This window comes from Leptodactylus fuscus, chromosome 4 (assembly GCF_031893055.1).
Source record: "Leptodactylus fuscus isolate aLepFus1 chromosome 4, aLepFus1.hap2, whole genome shotgun sequence".
NCBI lineage: Eukaryota > Metazoa > Chordata > Amphibia > Anura > Leptodactylidae > Leptodactylus > Leptodactylus fuscus.
Window position 1 is genome coordinate 208,804,632 of NC_134268.1, and position 19,149 is coordinate 208,823,780.

A 19,149-nucleotide genomic window follows, 5' to 3' on the forward strand; every position below is an offset into this window, starting at 1 on the left:
ACTCTGCGGCTTGTTGAGCCGCGGCGTCCGCCTCGCAGCAGCAACCTCCGGAGTCGGCTCATTCATTTGAGCCTACTCTGGAGGGAAAAGCCGTGACTGTCGGAAGCCGCGACAGTCGTGGCAGGCGGGTTTTGACCCTAGAGTGACGCAGCTCCCTGTGTCATTCTCGGTGCCAAAATCTGCCCTTCCGCTCCCCGTGTGAACGGGTCCTTATAATTCCTAGTTCCTCTCCTGGAGGTGGAAAGGCTCCTGCAACTCTTTAGTAAAGTGACCTGAGGCATGTTCTTGGTTACATGTATGTTACCTTGCATGTGGAGCAGCAGAGTCCGTCGCTGCACTGTGATCCCTCTGTTAGCATACATTTCCTGCAGCAATCTCCGCCTTGTACTGCACACTCCTATGGGGCAAAGAAACAATTCCATTACAACTGACTGTGATATATAACGACATGCCATATATATAAACCCAAAGTGGTCACTTGACATATTTCAGGTCACTTACCGCTGCAGTGCCACAGTCACATTCCTCCCCAATTTCAACAAAGCCATTGCCACACTCAGGAGGATCCAAGAGCTGCAAAGCAAAAACACACAAGTGTAATACCTAATACCTATTGTAATAAGTTATGTGTAGCCGATTGATAGTCATTGCTTTGAAACGTCCAGTCCCTCAGATTAATAAAGTTTAGCAGACATACTGAGCGAATGACTTGATCTTTATATAGTGTTACCATGGACGGAAGTATCAAAAGTGTAAAGAAGAAGAAACCAAGAACAATGAATTAATGTGACTCTGTGACCAAAAATAGCTCCATAACTAAAGACGCAACACGGTGGCTCAGTGGTTAGCATTGTAGCCTTGCAGCGCCGGAGTCCTGGGTTCGAATCCCGCCAGGAACAACATCTGAGGGTCACAGGTTGTAAATATTTGTGTTGCTATAAAGGGCCACAATCAAACTTTAATCGTAACACTTAAAGTTTAAGTGATGGATTCCAAGCTCATACTTGTTTTATTCTTCCATTGACTTCTTTGTAATATTGCAAGATGTGATATTAACATCCACAAATATCTATATATGTGCTGTATGGATACCTGCCTATTCATCTATTAGCTGGAGCACATCCTTAGAGGACATAGTACATTTATACAGTTTTCCCATGTGGTGGCGCTATTGAGGAATCGAACACCTGATGCTGGGGTCTCAACAGATTCACCACAGTGGATCCCAGCAATAGAACAACCTATGACTAATGGTCTAATAACTATGGGTAATAGAGTCAGATTTATGAAGACTGACGGACGGTACGCCTCATATAAGACAAGGCGAACCCTCCACCGGGCCTAGCATTTTCCCTGCCAATGGTCCACACCCTGCACGACTTTGTCAGCCCCCCCCCCCGAAAGTAGCAAAGGTGGCACAGATTTTAAAAAGTCGCACATTATTGTATGCCATAAAACCGAGGCCTAGTCAATCTAGGCCTAGGTGTAAACCTAAACAAAAATAATGACACACCTTTAAGGGTTTGTTAAATAAACAGGCTCCGCCGCCGCTGCTGAGAAAGTTGTGGTATTCATCCACATCGCAGGACGAGAACTTGTTGGGAAGGTAGTAGCTGTGGAAGAGAAACCACAAGACATCATTACGTGTAAGTAAACTTTGTATACCGCCATGGTAGCAGCTAGGGGCCCCGCAGGTAAGAGGGCCACATCTGGACAGCGAAAGAGCGTAGGAATGGGAGATACGACATCCATGTTCAGCCTCATTTACTACAATAGCACACGGTCATTCTCTAGTGTCATATTAACAATCGTCTCCTATTAGGACCATAAGGTTAATGGACAAGCAATACAATGGCTGTTTACAAGATCTAAGACCTGTTCTTAAGTGTCGCCATACACATCAGAAGGTCACTTCACTACAATGGACTAATATCGGATCAGTTCATATGATATTCTGCGGCCTTTCATCTCTCCTGAGGCCTATTCAGGATCACTCGTGGGCCGGGGCTCTAAGGCGGGGGCTCACTAGACTCGCCGCTAAACCAGGCTTTGAAAACCAATTAGAAATGGAGGAGTCTATTAGACTTCAATAAACATGATCTGTCTGGTTTAGTAAGTAGGGTTTTTCATTAGGGGCTAAGTGGTATACACCGCTATGATAATAGGAACTTAATGACAAACACTAATGGTCAGGGTACACAGCGAACAAGACGTGCTTATCACCAGGGTCAGTCACTAGTGACATAGTGGGGGGGATGTAGGCCCCTGGGTGGTGTATAGGTCCTGGCAGGCAGGGTCGGACTGGCCTACCGGGGAACCGGTGAATCCCTCGGTGGGTCCCGATCCCCGACTGTTAATTCCTCATTTACCCACGGCAGATGCATTGTTCAGGGGCCTGAATGGGATCCTGAGCAATGCATTTGCCTCAACACACAGGGGCCCCCATTAGCTGATGGAGAAGCTGTACATGGTGCCCTCCCGATATATAGGAGGACACCAGGTAAAGCTTCAGCATTAGCTAATGGCCGCTTGTAATCCTCTCACTTATCTGTTGCAGTGATCGCTCCATTCTTCCCTGTCCCTGCTGCCTGAACTTCTCCCCTCCCCCCTCATAAACTATTGCCTCATCTCTCACATCGGAGCTTGTGGGGAAGACGGGGACAGTCTACTCCGATGCTTCGCTTCTGACAAAGGTGAGTATATTCTTTTGGTAAAATATGTTTAAAGTATGTGTCTTGTATACTGTGTGAGTATTGTGTGCTTGTATACAGGTATATGTGAGTATATACAGTATGCTATAATAATGTGTATGGGTGAGTGTATGTATATATATATATATATGAGTATATATAGTATTCATACATTCATAGAAGTATATAGATGACATATGGTATATGAATGTATATAAATGTATATGTGTGAGTATATACGCTATAATGTATATGTGAAAGTATATATAGTATACAGTGTTGGCCAAAAGTATTGGCCCCCTGCAGTTCTGTCAGATAATACTCAGTTTCCTCCAGAAAATGATTGCAAACACAAACTCTTTGGTAATATCTTCATTTATTTTGCTTGCAATGAAAAAACACAAAAGAGAATGAAAAAAAAGTCATTGATCATTTTACACAAAACTCCAAAAATGGGCCGGACAGAAGTATTGGCGCCCTCAGCCTAATACTTGGTAGCACAACCTTTAGACACAATAAGGGTGAATTCACACTACATAAACGGCAGCTTATTCTGAACGTAAAACACGTTCAGAATCAGCGGCGTATAAAGCAGTTCCATTCATTTCTATGGGAGCCGGCATACGAGCGCTCCCCATAGAAATGAATGGGCTGCTTTTTTCACTACGAGCACTCCCATTGAAGTGAATGGAAAGTGCCCGCGTGTACGGATAGCTCTGCTCATGCCGAGCCGTACACGCAGCGCTTCCCATTCACTTCAATGGGAGTGCTCGTAGTGAAAAAAGCAGCCCATTCATTTCTATGGGGAGCGCTCGTATGCCGGCTCCCATAGAAATGAATGGAACTGCTTTATACGCCGCTGATTCTGAACGTGTTTTACGTTCAGAATAAGCTGCCGTTTATGTAGTGTGAACTCACCCTAACTGCGCACAACCGCTTCCGCTAACCAGCAATGAGTTTCTTACAAGGCTCTGCTGGAATCTTAGACCATTCTTCTTTGGCAAACTGCTCCAGGTCCCCCCTGAGATGTGAAGGGGGCCTTCTCCAAACTGCCACCAAGAGATCTCTCCCCCTCCCCCACAGGTGTTCTATGGGACTCAGGGCTGGACTCATTGCTGCCACTTTACAAGTCTCCAGGGCTTTCTCTCACCACCATTTTCTAGTGCTGACCTGAAGTGTGTTTTGGGTCCTTGTCCTGCTGGAAGAGCCCTGACCTCTGAGGGAGACCCCGCTTTCTCACACTGGGCCCTACATTATGCTGCACAATGTGTTGGTCGTCTTCAGACTTCATAATGCCATGCACACGGTCAAGCAGTCCAGTGCCAGAGGCAGCAAAGCAACCCCAAAACATCAGGGACCCTCCGCCATGTCTGACTGTAGGGGGCGTCTTCTTCTCTTTGAAGGCCTCTTTTTTTCCTGTAATCTCTATGTTGAGGCCTTTTCCTACTTTTGTCTCCTCTGACCAGAGAACATTCTTCCAGAACGGTTTTGGCTTTCTCAGGTAAGTTTTGGCAAACTCCAGCCTGGCTTATGTCTCTGGGTAAGAAGTGGGGTCTTCCTGGGTCTCCTACCATACAGTCCCTTCTCATTCAGACGCTGATGGATAGTACGGGGTGACACTGTTGTACCCTCGGACTGCAGGGCAGCTTGAATTTGTTTGGATGTTAGTCGAGGTTCTTTATCCGCCATCCGCACAATCTTGCGTTGAAATCTCTCGCCAATTTTCCTTTTCCGTCCACATCTAGGGAGGTTGGCCACAGTGCCATGGGCTTTACACTTCTTGATGACACTGCGCACGGTAGACACAGGAACATTCAGGTCTTTGGAGATGGACTTGTAGCCTTGAGATTGCTCATGCTTCCTCACAATTTTGCTTCTCAAGTCCTCAGACAGTTCTTTGGTCTTCTTTCTTTTCTCCATGCTCAATGTGGTCACACAAGGACACAGGACAGAGGTTGAGTCAACTTTAAGTTGAGTCAACTGGCTGCAAGTGTGATTTAGTTATTGCCACCACCTGTTAGGTGCCTCAGTTAAGTAACAGGTGCTGTTAATTATACAAATTAGAGAAGCATCACATGATTTTTCAAACAGTGCCAATACTTTTGTCCACCCTTTTTATGTTTGCTGTGGAATTATATCCAATTTGGCTTTTTGACAATTCTTTTTGTGGTTTTCCATTGAAGACAAATTAAATGAAGATAATAATACCAAAGAATTTGTGATTGCAATCATTTTCTGGAAGAATATGTGTATTATTATTAATAAATTAGTTTACTTTTATTCATATACATTTATGTAATCTAGTGAAAGGGGGATGATTGAAACTTTCTTTAATTTTCAAAATATTTTTAAAAAATTTTTATAAACTGTTTTTATTTTTTTTACTTTTTTCAGCCTAGGAAGTTCGATCCTGTGATCTTCGCTGACTTATATGACTCATCTCTAGGTTTCAGATGACTGTACAACAGGTTGATTTGGGCCACTATGCCCCTGCTCCATAAGGACCTGTGAGTGGTTTAGTGTCCCAAGTCAACCCGATGGGTTCCCGTTAAATCTAAAGTCACACATACGTAACACATACAATTGTTTCTGGACAAAGTCCTTTTTATATCATCAGCCTGGCCCCCTATTTTCCCCAACAAACATGATAGACTTGGCAGCTCTGAATGAAACGTCAATGCAGACAGCAAAGCCACAATCTGACAACAGTATGTCGCCACCTAGTGGATAAAGTAAGTCACTGCAACAAACTAAATCTGTAAAAAATGAATTTTTACATGTTATGTGCAGAAAATACAGGAAATATTTTCTGCCAACCATTTGATCGCTGGACCCAAGCAGGTATTAAATGTTCTGACATTCATTTTAGTAGGAGGCATGTGATACAATTTATCCCCTGTTGCAGGCCTGGCTGAGCTTTGAAAAGTTTCATATAGTGCAGCTATAACCGTCCTTACCCGATGTCTTCCATGATGCATCCAAACCATTTATCTTCACATATACACTCGCCTGAAAAACAATCATATGGACTTAAATAGAACATTATTACATTTCATACGTAATAGGCTGAATGTAATAGTCCGTAATATCAGCAAATTTACAATGCAAATTTACTTTTTTAGGTCCAGAACCGTCATCAGCACCCCAAGATCATGTTGGGGGATGCCAATTGGGTTCCAGAAGAAGCCCCCTCCTTCTGTTTAACCTCCTCAGTGCCACAGTCATTCACTCCATTGCATGGTAAGAGGGATGCAGTAGGAGATGTAGTGATAGTGTGAGCGTAGGGTCCCAACCCGGCTCGATCATCAAAAATGGAACGTCACACAGTAGATTGTGCTTTAAACTTTTTCAGTGTTTTATTAGGTTCAAGTAGAGTTTTAAGTGAAACGTTTTTCGGTACATTCAAGTACCTTCATCAGACTCTACATACAGAAAAAAAGAAAATTACAATCATGTGAAAAAAAATGTGCACATAATTTACAACATATACAAGTTATATACATATCAAGGCCCAGTTGTAAAAAGGCAGGGAGTACGATGGTGGATTTCCCCATAAGAATAGAACTAATTCAGATATTCCATATACTGTGACATGAAGGCAGAACTACTGAACAGAGTGACAGGTTGTGAAGTATACATAATAAACATTTTGGAAAACGGTGTCATAGTCTGGTTCTTTGGTTATGAATACTGATGTCAGGTTAAGGTAAAACAGAAGAAATGAAGCATATATCTGAACAGGCATATAATAAGTACCTTGACAGAGGAGTAGAGTAATATGCACGGTATTTCAACATATAGTAGTATAGCCACTGAAGCCACTGGATTCTGTTGGTAAACAGGATATCACGTCAGTAATGCATGATCACCATAAACATGGGTGGCAGAAGGAGGACTGTTGGCCATATATACAATTCAGAAGTAACCATGTGCAATATATATAGTACTGGGGATATGCTGACATCACCGTTATTGACATGATATAGACGCTCGTTGCCTAGGGGACTTACCTCCGCTCGTTCGCCCGCAGGGTCCGCTGGAGACAATACAATAATAATAATAATACATTTTATTTATATAGCGCCAACATATTCCACAGCACTGTACAATTTATAGGGTTCAGATACAGACATACATAACAAAGAACGTCATTTCACACAATGGGACTGAGGGCCCTGCTCAAAAGAGCTTACAATCTATGAGGTAGAGGGGGTGACACAAGAGGTAGCAGGGGCGGCATTGCTTATACAGTGTTCAGACAATTTTGTGCATTAGGAATTGTGATAGGCTTGTCTGAAAAGATGCGTCTTTAGTTTGCGTTTGAAACTGTAGAAGTTGGGAGTTAATTCTCTATACGATGCTCCGCTTTTCCGCGCATGCACCACAGTGACGGCCGTCGCAATTCAGTATTGCGGCACACTGGGCATGCGCGGCCCTCGGAACCTCACGGCCACGTCAATCGCTCACTCTGAGCGTGCGCCGTGGCTCTCTCCCTATTGGCCGTTCGGCCATTTTATACCATACCACCGGCACTTGCTGTACGCGCCCTTTCTCACAGCGCTACAGCTGATTTCTTAGTGCCGCGTCCTTCCTCTGCTACTGACCACCAATTGTATTGTCTCCAGCGGACCCTGCGGGCGAACGAGAGGAGGTAAGTCCCCTAGGCAACGAGCGTCTATATCATGTCAATAACGGTGATGTCAGCATATCCCCAGTACTATATATATTGCACATGGTTACTTCTGAATTGTATATATGGCCAACAGTCCTCCTTCTGCCACCCATGTTTATGGTGATCATGCATTACTGACGTGATATCCTGTTTACCAACAGAATCCAGTGGCTTCAGTGGCTATACTACTATATGTTGAAATACCGTGCATATTACTCTACTCCTCTGTCAAGGTACTTATTATATGCCTGTTCAGATATATGCTTCATTTCTTCTGTTTTACCTTAACCTGACATCAGTATTCATAACCAAAGAACCAGACTATGACACCGTTTTCCAAAATGTTTATTATGTATACTTCACAACCTGTCACTCTGTTCAGTAGTTCTGCCTTCATGTCACAGTATATGGAATATGGAATATCTGAATTAGTTCTATTCTTATGGGGAAATCCACCATCGTACTCCCTGCCTTTTTACAACTGGGCCTTGATATGTATATAACTTGTATATGTTGTAAATTATGTGCACATTTTTTTTCACATGATTGTAATTTTCTTTTTTTCTGTATGTAGAGTCTGATGAAGGTACTTAAATGTACCAAAAAACGTTTCACTTAAAACTCTACTTGAAACACCTAATAAAACACTGAAAAAGTTTAAAGCACAATCTACTGTGTGACGTTCCATTTTTGATGATCACTCCATTGCATGTTACTGGCTGCCCTGCAGTGACCATAGGATCACCATGCAGAGACCTGGCTGTGGGGAGAGTGACTGAGCATGTGCGTCCACCAGCACTCAGCTCATTAGGTGAACATGCATACTGCTACACACTGTGAACACCAGGTGGCGCCATACAATGTAAGAAAATATCATTGAACCATTTATTGAACAGCATCTAAATGGAAAAGATTGTCGATTTGTTATCTATAGAATGAATGTGACAACCCATGTACAGCCACAACATAGCTACTACTATTTATTCTGTTTGGCGACTTGTAGATAGTATAGATGGTAAATCTGGATGACATACCTCTCCGCAGCTTCTTTTTATCTGAGAATATGCCTAAATTATGTGCCAGCGACTGCGCCAGTGTGATAGCCATGATGTCCGTCCTCCCAAACTGAGAAGACAAGAGAAAGAAAACTATGGAAGATACTGTATATTTGCTTTCAGGTCATAGTATGAATAAGTAAGTGCCCAATTCTTCAAGTGTCTCTTATTATAGTCACCTTACCGATCCCTCGATACGCTCAGTTTAACACTTCTTGGTCCCTCTGGTCATGGAAATGTGATGCTTAGCCAATCACTGCTGAGGTGAGTGACCACTGTGGTCAGTGACCGGCTTGAGGAGTCACATTTCCTGTGCCGAGAGGGGGCGCCAGAGGATTGTGAGGTGCATGATTTATTTTATTTTTTCCATGCCATAGTCTATGGAGACCGCAGGTTTCTGTGGGTAACCGCTTTTTAAGCGGATTAGGTTTCCATTCTTCAGGTCCCCATATAGCCATATTGGTTGTCACCTTGGAATTAATGTCTTAGAAATTGAAGGCTGTCCTCAAACAATATGGAGGCACTTACTATTATGTGAGAAAAATGGCCAGCACAACTAGAAAGAAAATGTCCATATCTCTGGTCAGAAAACATCATCACCAAACATATTCTGTGCATTCAAACATTCAGCATGTGTCTCTCAGCCAATGAGTGCTGCTTTAGATTGTGCTGGGATTTCCTGCTCTTAGAGAGGCAGAAAGAGCTGCTTCATCAACAGGGTTGTCCAGGATTTAGAAATGTATGGCTTGTCCTTAGGATAGGACATAAATCGGTGACCTTCCCTGCGTACAGACCAGCTGTATATAGTGGCTTATGGCCCCAGGCTGTGTATAGTACATAGTCCGTCTATAAGCAGTTGTCTGCAGTCTCTGTATAGTGAGTGGCCTGGTGCTAGTGTCACAGTTCAGCTTCTATTGACTTCTGGCCCTGTGTTGTCTATAGTACGGGTGCCAGAGGAGGCCCATACAGCCCATACAGCTAATCCGCTTGGTGGCGTCCCTTTGATCAGATATGTATGGTCTATCTTAAAGGGATTCTACCATTAAACTACTTTTTTTTTTTAATTACCACGTCGGAATAGCTTTAAGAAAGGCTATTCGTCTCCTACCTTTAGACGTGGTCTCCGCCGCGCTGTTCCATAGAAATACCGGTTTTAACCGGTATGCAAATGAGCTCTCCGCAGCAATGAGGGCGGGCCCCAGCGCTGAAAGGCTGCCCGAGAGCTCTTTCCTGTGCCGCCTCCTTGTTCTACCGCAACTCCGCCTCTTCTGGCTTCTCTTGCTCTTGTAGTTCGATACAGGAGCATAGAGAGGCCACCCCAAAATGGCCGGCGGCCATTTTTGGGTAGCCGCTCTTGCAGTTCAATACAGGAGCCGGACAGCAGCCATTTTTGGGTAGCCGCTCTTGCAGTTCAATACAGGAGTCGGCTGGCGGCCATTTTGGGGTGGCCTCTCTATGCTCCTGTATCAAACTACAAGAGCAAGAGAAGCCAGAAGAGGCGGAGTTGCTGCAGAACAAGGAGGCGGCGCAGGAAAGAGCTCTCAGGCAGCAATGGGGATGCGCTCATCGGCGTTTCAGCGCTGGGGCCCGCCCTCATTGCTGCGGAGAGCTCATTTGCATACCGGTTAAAACCGGTATTTCTACGGAACGGCGCGGCGGAGACCACATCTAAAGGTAGGAGACGAATAGCCTTTCTTAAGGCTATTCCGTCGTGGTAATTAGAAAAAAAAGTAGTTTAATGGTAGAATCCCTTTAAGGACAAGACATACATTTCTAATTCCTGACAACCCCTTTAAGTGTTTGAGTAGAGATGTTCACATGACAAGTGTAGTTCCCATCACAAAACACATTTTTCAACGGGGGCAGTCAAAGACCTACCTCATTGACTCCACCTCCTTTCTGCAAGGAGCATACGCCACCAATGTAAGCCGCACCACTCCTGCTGCTCTCAAATTGACTCCCCCTTGAAGAAAACATTTACATGAGTGAGAAGTTTTCAAAAAAAAAAGAGCAAATAAATATGAATGGGAAAGAGACATGAGCAGATGTGCAGTCGTCTGGATTTAGTCCAAAACTCTCTAATACAATCTGCCAGCACATCTGCTCTAGGACCATGGATGGAACAAGATGGGGCAGCTGCCCAGGGCTTCAGCAAGGATGTCTAGGTAAGCGTCTGACTGTATATCTGCACTGAGTTAATTGGAAGGGGGAAGAAATCAAGCGGACGTGATGTCTGTCTCAACTTCATCCACTAGGAGGAGCCTGCGATCTACAAGCTGCAAAGCGACCGTGCACACAGAAACAAAATTACAAGGTAGCGCTGTGTGTAACATTCCAAGTATTATTACATAACATATATATTCTAGGTATTATTACATAACATATATATTATAGGTATTATTATTTATATTATTGCATTGTGACACACTACAAAACACACAACAGGCACAGAACCTCCAAATCTGCCACATTTTTGGTTCCAAATTGCAAGTCACATTTATCCTTGTCAGTATAGACTTCTTATCCGCACACACATAAGCAGAGAATAGTTGTGGAGCTCCAATGAGGCAGAAAGGACTGAATTCCAAGTATTATGGTTGCACAATTCGCAGTAGTTCGGTAAATTTGGGGCACAGATAGACATTTCTAGTTCTACCACATGGATAAGGAATGAATGTCAGGTGAGAACCCTGAAACCAGCATGATCACAAGAACCGGAATCCTTCGTCCCTCCATTGGTGCGGAGGTAGCGCATGTGCAATGATGGTTCCTTTACCTCTAAGGGACTGCCATACAGCACTGGACTATCGGAGGTTGTCCCATACAGGTGAATGTAGCGGCAGTGTGCACGTGCAACCGCTGGTCCTTCCAAAGGAAAGACTCAGGACCCCTGTTCTTGTGATCAGTACGGGTTAAACTGCGGGGACAGCCACTGATCCAACCCCTAATCCCATCCCGTAGATAGGGAACTTTAATCTGAAGTGCAACCCCTTTTAACGAACCTTTGACCAGGTGTGGGCTCCTAAACATGTCCTGGATTCATCTGCGGCAATTCTGGCGCATGCGCAGTATGTAATTGAAGTTGAGGAGAGTAAACCTTACTTCACCGAATATTACCCAGTTTCAACTGCATAGGGTACATGCATCGGGACTAGGGTTGAGCCGATCTTGAGATTTCAGGATCGTTTTTAAAATCCGATTTCTGATCATTTTCCATCCAAACACGATCTCAATCCCAATTCCGATCCTAATGCAAGTCAATGGGATTTTTTTAATGATCGAAAATCGAATTTTAAAAACGATCCTGTTCACTACACAGCATGGAGTCCAAAAATTGAAGGCTTCAATGTTTAGACTCCACGCTGTGTAGTGATTAAAAAATCCGCCGGCTACTTAGTCCCCTCCACTTACCTGCACAGAACTGCTGCCGCCTCCCCTTACGGAGTATACGCTGCTCCCCGGAGCTGCGGGCGCCCCAGCCTCCCTAGGCTAGTGTTACTGATGCTGGGAGAAGGCGGGGCTTGTTGTGGCTTAGGAGAGTGTGGGCGGGGAGAGGTGAGTGCATCACTCACGTCTCCCCTCCCCGTACCCACCCACACTCTCCTAAGCCACTACAAGCCCCGCCTACTACAAGTATCAGTAACACTAGCCTAGGGAGGAGGAGGAGGAGAGGACAGAGAACAATGGCCTGGAGCTCTGGGGAGTGGCAGCGGCTCTGTGCAGGTAAGTGGGTTGAGCGATAAGGGATCCCAATCTTTTTAGGTGGGATCAGAACCCAATCGAGATAGTGAAATTTACTCAATCGCTGATCGGGATCCAATCTTTTCCAATTGCTCAACCCTAACCGGGACTCATCTCTGGCAGATTGAAACTTAAACCTGTCATAAGGTTGGGGCCCCTAAACTAGCCACATGTCCTGGGCTCATTTGCGGCAGTTCCGGCGCATGCGCAGTGTGTAACTGCAGTTGAGGATAGTAGACATCACTTCACTCAATATTTCTTAGCTTCAGTTTCACACTGTACATACATCGGGACTATCTAGCAGATAAAACCTCAAGCCTTTGATGGGAACGGGACACCAAGAGTAGTGACAGGTTCCCTTTAAGCTGGTCACTCAGTTTAGATGACTCAACCTGAACATAAGGATCAGGCATGTTGTACACCAAGAACTTAACACTTCTGTCCCCGACATCTGCCATCAGAGGAGTCGATATAACCCCATACACATTAGATGGATGATCAGTTGCTCCCAAATTACCGGATCTAGACAATGGTAATATAACGTGTATGACCTGAAAAGATGAACAGAATCCACTGACTCATGGGGTCCCATAACAGAGCCCTGGAAATTCCTTGAAGACATGGGCTAAGGGCAGATCAGCGGCTTAGGGATCGTTGTGCCGTAATTCACAATGGAAGCAGCTTGCAAACATTTTGAACGGATTAGAAAATTACGTACGAGAAGAGGTGGACAACGTCACTTTTGTCTTTGATAAAATCCCTCCTGTATTTCATGAATTCCTTCAGAGTCTTTAGGGGATTTTCATAAATGCTGAATTTATTGTCGTTCGCCCAAGTTTCCATAGCGACTAACACTATTCTTGTGTTCAGCTGTTCCTTATATATCTAATGCATAAATGGAAGAAGGAGAGAGAGCGAGAAGACCGTCAGACGAATACATAGTACACTGCGGCAAAGAATACACCAACACCGCTAGATACACATTCTGGAGTCATAGCTGGTAATAGGGTCATCATGGCCACTGGACCCCACACAGACTATCTATTCTAGCAGGCTCTGGCCGCCAGATGGGGGGGGGGGGGATGCAGCACGATTCTTATTTAAGTAATAGGAGCTGTGCAGCAACACCATTCCCTGCATAGCAATGGCTGCCCCTATTACTTAAAGGGATTCTACCATTAAACTACCTTTTTTTCTAATGAACACGTCGGAATAGCCTTAAGAAAGGCTATTCGTCTCCTACCTTTAGACGTGGTCTCCGCCATTCCGTTACATAGAAATACCGGGTTTTAACCAGTATGCAAATGAGCTCTCCGCAGCAATGAGGGCGGGCCCCAGCGCTGAAACACCGATGAGCGCATCCCCATTGCTGCCCAAGAGCTCTTTCCTGCGCCGCCTCATTGTTCTGCAGCAACTCCGCCTCTTCTGGCTTCTCTTGCTCTTGTAGTTCTATACAGGAGCATAGAGAGGCCACCCCAAAATGGCCGCCGGCCAGCTTCTGTATTGAACTGCAAGAGCGGCTACCCAAAATGGCCGCCGGCCGGCTCCTGTATTGAACTGCAAAAGCGGCTACCCAAAAATGGCCAGCGGCGCATAGAGAGGCCACCCCAAAATGGCCGCCGGCTCCTGTATTGAACTGCAAGAGCGGCTACCCAAAAATGGCCACTGGCCATTTTGAGGTAGCCGCTCTTGCAGTTCAATACAGGAGCCAAACGACGGCCATTTTGGGGTGGCCTCTCTATGCTCCTGTATAGAACTACAAGAGCAAGAGAAGCCAGAAGAGGCGGAGTTGCTGCAGAAGAAGGAGGCGGCGCAGGAAAGAGCTCTGGGCAGCAATGGGGATGCGCTCATCAGTGTTTCAGTGCTGGGGCCCGCCCTCATTGCTGTGGAGAGCTCATTTGCATACCGGTTAAAACCGGTATTTCTACAGAACGGCGCGGCGGAGACCACGTCTAAAGGTAGGAGACGAATAGCCTTTCTTAAGACTATTCCGACGTGGTAATTAGAAAAAAAAGTAGTTTAATGGTAGAATCCCTTTAAATAGGAGAAGCACTGCACGAGCCTTGACTACTACCTGCTCCCAGCATCCAGAGGCTGATCTGTGCGGGGACCGGGTGTCAGACCCCCCTACAGATCAGATACTGATAACCTATCCTGTGGAGAGAACATCATTGTCAAAACTTGATTTGGGTCCGGACAATCCCTTTAATCACTTGCCCAGGGAAGACCACATTTGTGCATGCCGCACCCATTTTGTGACTCAGTTCCCAAAATTGTTCCAGGCAAAATTAGATCTGGTGGCATGTATGCTATGACGGTGAGGGCATGCTGGGAACAGGTTAGGGATCACTGTACTAATATAATATGGCTGAATTATTATATGACGCTCTGCATGGACGTATAGGGTAATACTCACTAAATCCGCCATGTTCACCACAGATTTGGCATAGCTGTTGGTTTTCCCGACAGATAATCGATGTTTTTTATACTGCAAGAAAAACAGGAAATATTGGATTTTTGGATCTTTAGCAAGAAAAAAGATATTTCTAAAAAGTCCCTGAATATTGTAGGCACCAGACTCCCCTCACCACTTCCTCAAAGGAGGGGGGCTGCCTGTGTTTTACTCTACGGGTGCACACTATACAGGGCTAGAAGCAAATGGATCATGACAGCTCTGCCCAATCATTAAAGGGTTTGTCCAGGAATACAGATTTTATAGCCTATCCTATGAATCGGTTGTACAAGGACGACGCCTGTACTAGTTCATACACAATGCAGGGCTGGAAACAGACAGCGCCGGTCCCTGTATAGCGGCCGGGCACCAGTACTGCAGCTGAACTGCTATTGCAGTACTGGCACCTGGCCACTATACAGGGACCGGCGCTATCTGCTTCCAGCCCTGTGTTGGGTATAGACTAGCACAGGCCCCATACAGCTGATCAGTCCCTGTACAGTTGCCTCTGTATTCCTGGACATCCCCTTTAAGGATTGAGCAGAACTCTCAGCTGTATATGACATATAGGATGTCATTATCTTACCATTAGGTGATCATTAACAATCATTAGTTCCACATATTTCGTCTCATCCTTGACATTATTTGATATCCACTGAACCTGGAAATAAAAAAAAGAATAGATGTAAGAATCTTGGAACACATCGCTCTGCGTCTTCTGGTTTTCTGCCAAGATATTCAGTTCACCATTGTTAATAATATCTCATTTACAGGCTGTATTTTATTAAAACTGGAATATTCTGTCCCTAAGGGGGTATTCACACTGGTTTTTGATGTGGATAGTATTGCGTTTTCCACTGCACAGTGACATGTTCTTTCTTGGCAAGGCTTCCCTGAACCCTTTGTAGCCTGATTCTACTAAGGAGGAGATAGATGGACGGCATCTAAGCACAAGATCAGACTACGTAGGGATTATCTGTAGTCTGTTACCATGCAGACACATAAAAGCACTGGGAACTTTAGACATGAAATGGTAGGAGAGGGGCTTTTTATTATTCATTTTACTGGTTGCACATAGGGACATGGCTTTTAAGACAAAAATAAACTTTCCCATGTAGCTTAGGGAGTTGTACTCCCAGCACTTCCCTAATATACACAGTACTGAGCAAAACATTTCGGAAGATATGGAAAAATGCTGCAAAGAAAGAATGCTTTCAGAAACAGAAGGGTTAATACCGTATATACTCGAGTATAAGCCGACCCAAATATAAGCCGAGGCCCCTAATTTTACCACAAAAAAACTGGGAAAACTTATTGACTCCAGTATAAGCCGAGGGGGTGAAATGCAGCAGCTACTGGAAAATATCAAAAATGAAAATGGTCGGAGATTTTGGGTGCAGTAGGTGCTGGGGAAGGGGAGGGGGTGTTTTGGTTGTCTGTCTGCCCCTTCCCTGAGCTTGAGGACTGGGATTTTCCCCCCACTTGGAATTCAGTCTGGTTGAATATAGGGGATCTGCAGTGCTCCTATTAACCCCTTCCCGATGGAACAGGAGCACTGCATATACTCTATATTCAGCCTGGCTGTAGTCAGGCTGAATTCCAAGTGGGGGAAAAAAAAAAAACAGTCTCAGGGAAGGGGCAGTTAGACAACTTTTTTTTCCCGCTACAGCATTTACCGTACAGGAAAAATATTTTTATAGATTTGTAGAGCGGGCGTTTTCGGACACAAGGATAACTAACGTGTATGTGTTTCATAGTATTAGATATTAATTATATGCGTTTTAGGGAAAGGGGGAGGATTTGAATTTTTAATACTTTATTTTTTTTATTTTTTACTTTTTTTTTTTTTGCACTTATTAGACCCCCTAGGGGGTCTTGAACCCCAGGGGGTCTGATCACTAATGCAATGCATTGAAATACATTGCAAAAGTCGTCATTTCTTTTGCAGGCTGCATAGAAATGACTTTACAGAAGCGCTGAGGGGAATCCCCGGTAGGAGCGCTGAGGGGCAGACCTGAATGAGAACCTCGGCCGGCCGGACCTGAAGGGGAACTGCAGCCGGCCGCCGGCAGAAGCGCTGAGGGGATTCCTGGGCTGCAGTTCTCCTTCAGGTCCGGCGGCCGAGGTCTTCCTTCAGGTCCGGCCTCAGCGCTCCTGCCGGCGGCAGGGGATCTCCCTCAGCACTTCAGGGACGCACTCGAGAGAGCGGTTGTGGCCGCTCCCTCCTTTCTCCAGGGGCATGGTGGCACCTGCCACTTCCCTGCAGCGGTTCCCCTCAGAGGCTTCCAGTGCCACCCGCGGAGGGCATCTCCGCTGTAACTTGGAGGTGCCGGTTGCCATGGCGACCGCTCTGGAGCAGAGCGGCGCCATTATAGCTACAGACCCGGCATCCAGACCTGGCATCCATACACCGGGGCGAGTGCCGGATTGCAGCATCGCCACGCTCCTGGCACAAGCGTGGCAATGCTGTTCATTTCAAACTGCAGAAGTACAGTACTTCCGGTACTTCTGCTAGCAGGGCTGGAACGCAGACACACGCCGGGTGTGGACCTGAGGTTATGTGGCCACGTCACCCCGCGTGTCATAGAGTAGTGTGTGTGTGCATGTGGGGGATGGGCTCTGTGTTCCGGGCCTGCTAGCAGACGTACCGTAAGTACTTCTGCAGTTTGAACAGCTTCGCCACGCTTCTAACAGGAGCGTGGCGATGCTGCGGCCCGGCACCTGCCCTGGTGTCTGTATGCCGGGTCCAGATGCTCGGTCTGGAACTATGATATTGCTGAATTACCGTAATGACCCGAGTGTAAGCTTATACTCGAGTATATATGGTAGTTTACATGTTTTTTTTTTTCAATTAACATATCTGTATAGGTCAAATGTCATACACATTTCTTACCCTAAGCTATCCTTTCTACGCTATTCCTCCATCTAGAAGTTACCTTGCACTTAGTATCTGTATATTCACACATACCGGCTGGTGATAGCTTATACAGCTTCAGTTATATGGCCTTATGTATTAATAGATGACCAGACCATTGTACCAAACAAGCCCTCAGACTTCTTGTATGTAAAGGATTATCTTATCTTATTTCCCCATAGATTGCAAGTTGTGCAGGGCCCTCACTCCTATTGTATATTTATCTGTAAAGTGATGTAGAATATGTTGGTGCTGTATAGATAAATATATTAAGAAGTAAATAAAGACAAGAGAAATGTAAATCCTATTAATATTCGGTGTGACCTTTGCCCTTTGCCTTCCATCAGTTCTCAGTACTTGCAGACAGTTTTTGACAGATTTGGAGGTTCTTCTCGCCGCCATCTTGGAGAACTAAGCACAGATCTTCTGTGGATGTCGGCTTGCTCCAATCCGTCTGTCTCTTCATGTCATCCCAGACAGACTGGACGATGTTGAGATCAGGGCTATATCTGTGGGGGCCGTATCATCACTTCCAGGACTCCTCCTCCAAAGGTCACACCAAATATTGATGGGATTTAGATTTCTCTTTTCTTCATTCCGACAAAAATAAACCACAAACCCTTCTGTTCCCGAAAGCAGCAGTTTTTCCCCCACACACACTGCCTAAAACTTTTGCACATTACTGTACTTAATAACCTCAGACTAATAAGGAGGACCCATTTATTGCACCTGTACTCTGTTCATCGATAGAACGGACTACAGCTCCTCTGCGCTCCCTGAACATAGATGGTGCAAATTTTAGGACCCCCTCTATTATTTTGTGTTTGCTTTTGGCCATGACAGATTTTCATTATCTACACACAGAACTGATGATAAATCTATGAATACTAGGGCCCCATCTGCTGTGATCCCTACTAGAGATGAGCGAACACTGTTCGGATCAGCCGATCCGAACGGCACGCACCCATAGAAATGAATGGAAACACCTGTGACGCTGGCCGGCCGCCGGCAAAGTGTACATGCCAGGTGCTTCCATTCATTTCTATGGGTGCGTGCCGTTCGGATCGGCTGATCCGAACAGTGTTCGCTCATCTCTAATCCCTACCAATCATGAGAACGGGGTAGCCAAGTCCCATAGGTGAATGGAGCTTTGGTATGATCACTCCTAAATTCTCATCTATGGGATTGTCAGAGATCGCTGGGTATAACACTCGGCCGGTCCCAAAGAAGTGAATGAGTAGTGGTCATGCATGCCGAGGGTGCAGAACTAAACTAGCACCGCTTCCCCGTCAGGATTCGTGTGGATCTCAGAGGTCTGACCCCACTGATCGGCAGATCCCATTACTGTGTACGATGGGAGTGACAGCGAATTTCTAGGATCATTGTTTTCTCTACACTGTAATTGCCCATTTCACTGCGTTCCTCACATTTCTCTTTTTCCTCCGAGGTCCCGGCGTCTGACTCAGCTTCACAGATGTCTCATTCAATGACCAGAATTCTAAATGGGAAGAAAATTGAGTGGAGATGAAAGTAAAAGGCTCCCGATTCATTAAGACGTCCAAGCAATTACTTGTAATTATACTAAGGTCCCGGCAGACGGACCTAACATGAAGCATGTCCTAGGC

At 45.3% G+C, this 19,149-nt stretch overlaps 1 protein-coding gene across 3 annotated transcripts in view; it reads right to left on the reverse strand.

Moving 5' to 3' along the window:
• Positions 1-19,149, reverse strand: part of ADAM22 (ADAM metallopeptidase domain 22) — a 138,155-nt gene that overhangs the window by 19,242 nt on the left and 99,764 nt on the right. For all 3 annotated transcript variants that reach the window (XM_075271708.1, XM_075271707.1, XM_075271706.1), the window contains exons 8-17: positions 18,952-19,022; positions 15,197-15,271; positions 14,575-14,646; positions 12,877-13,043; positions 10,296-10,380; positions 8,397-8,487; positions 5,648-5,699; positions 1,514-1,613; positions 502-573; positions 305-397 (exon numbers count right to left, since the gene is read on the reverse strand). In XM_075271708.1, the coding sequence (XP_075127809.1) occupies positions 305-397; positions 502-573; positions 1,514-1,613; positions 5,648-5,699; positions 8,397-8,487; positions 10,296-10,380; positions 12,877-13,043; positions 14,575-14,646; positions 15,197-15,271; positions 18,952-19,022 (878 nt within the window). The remainder of the gene's footprint in view (positions 1-304; positions 398-501; positions 574-1,513; positions 1,614-5,647; positions 5,700-8,396; positions 8,488-10,295; positions 10,381-12,876; positions 13,044-14,574; positions 14,647-15,196; positions 15,272-18,951; positions 19,023-19,149) is intronic.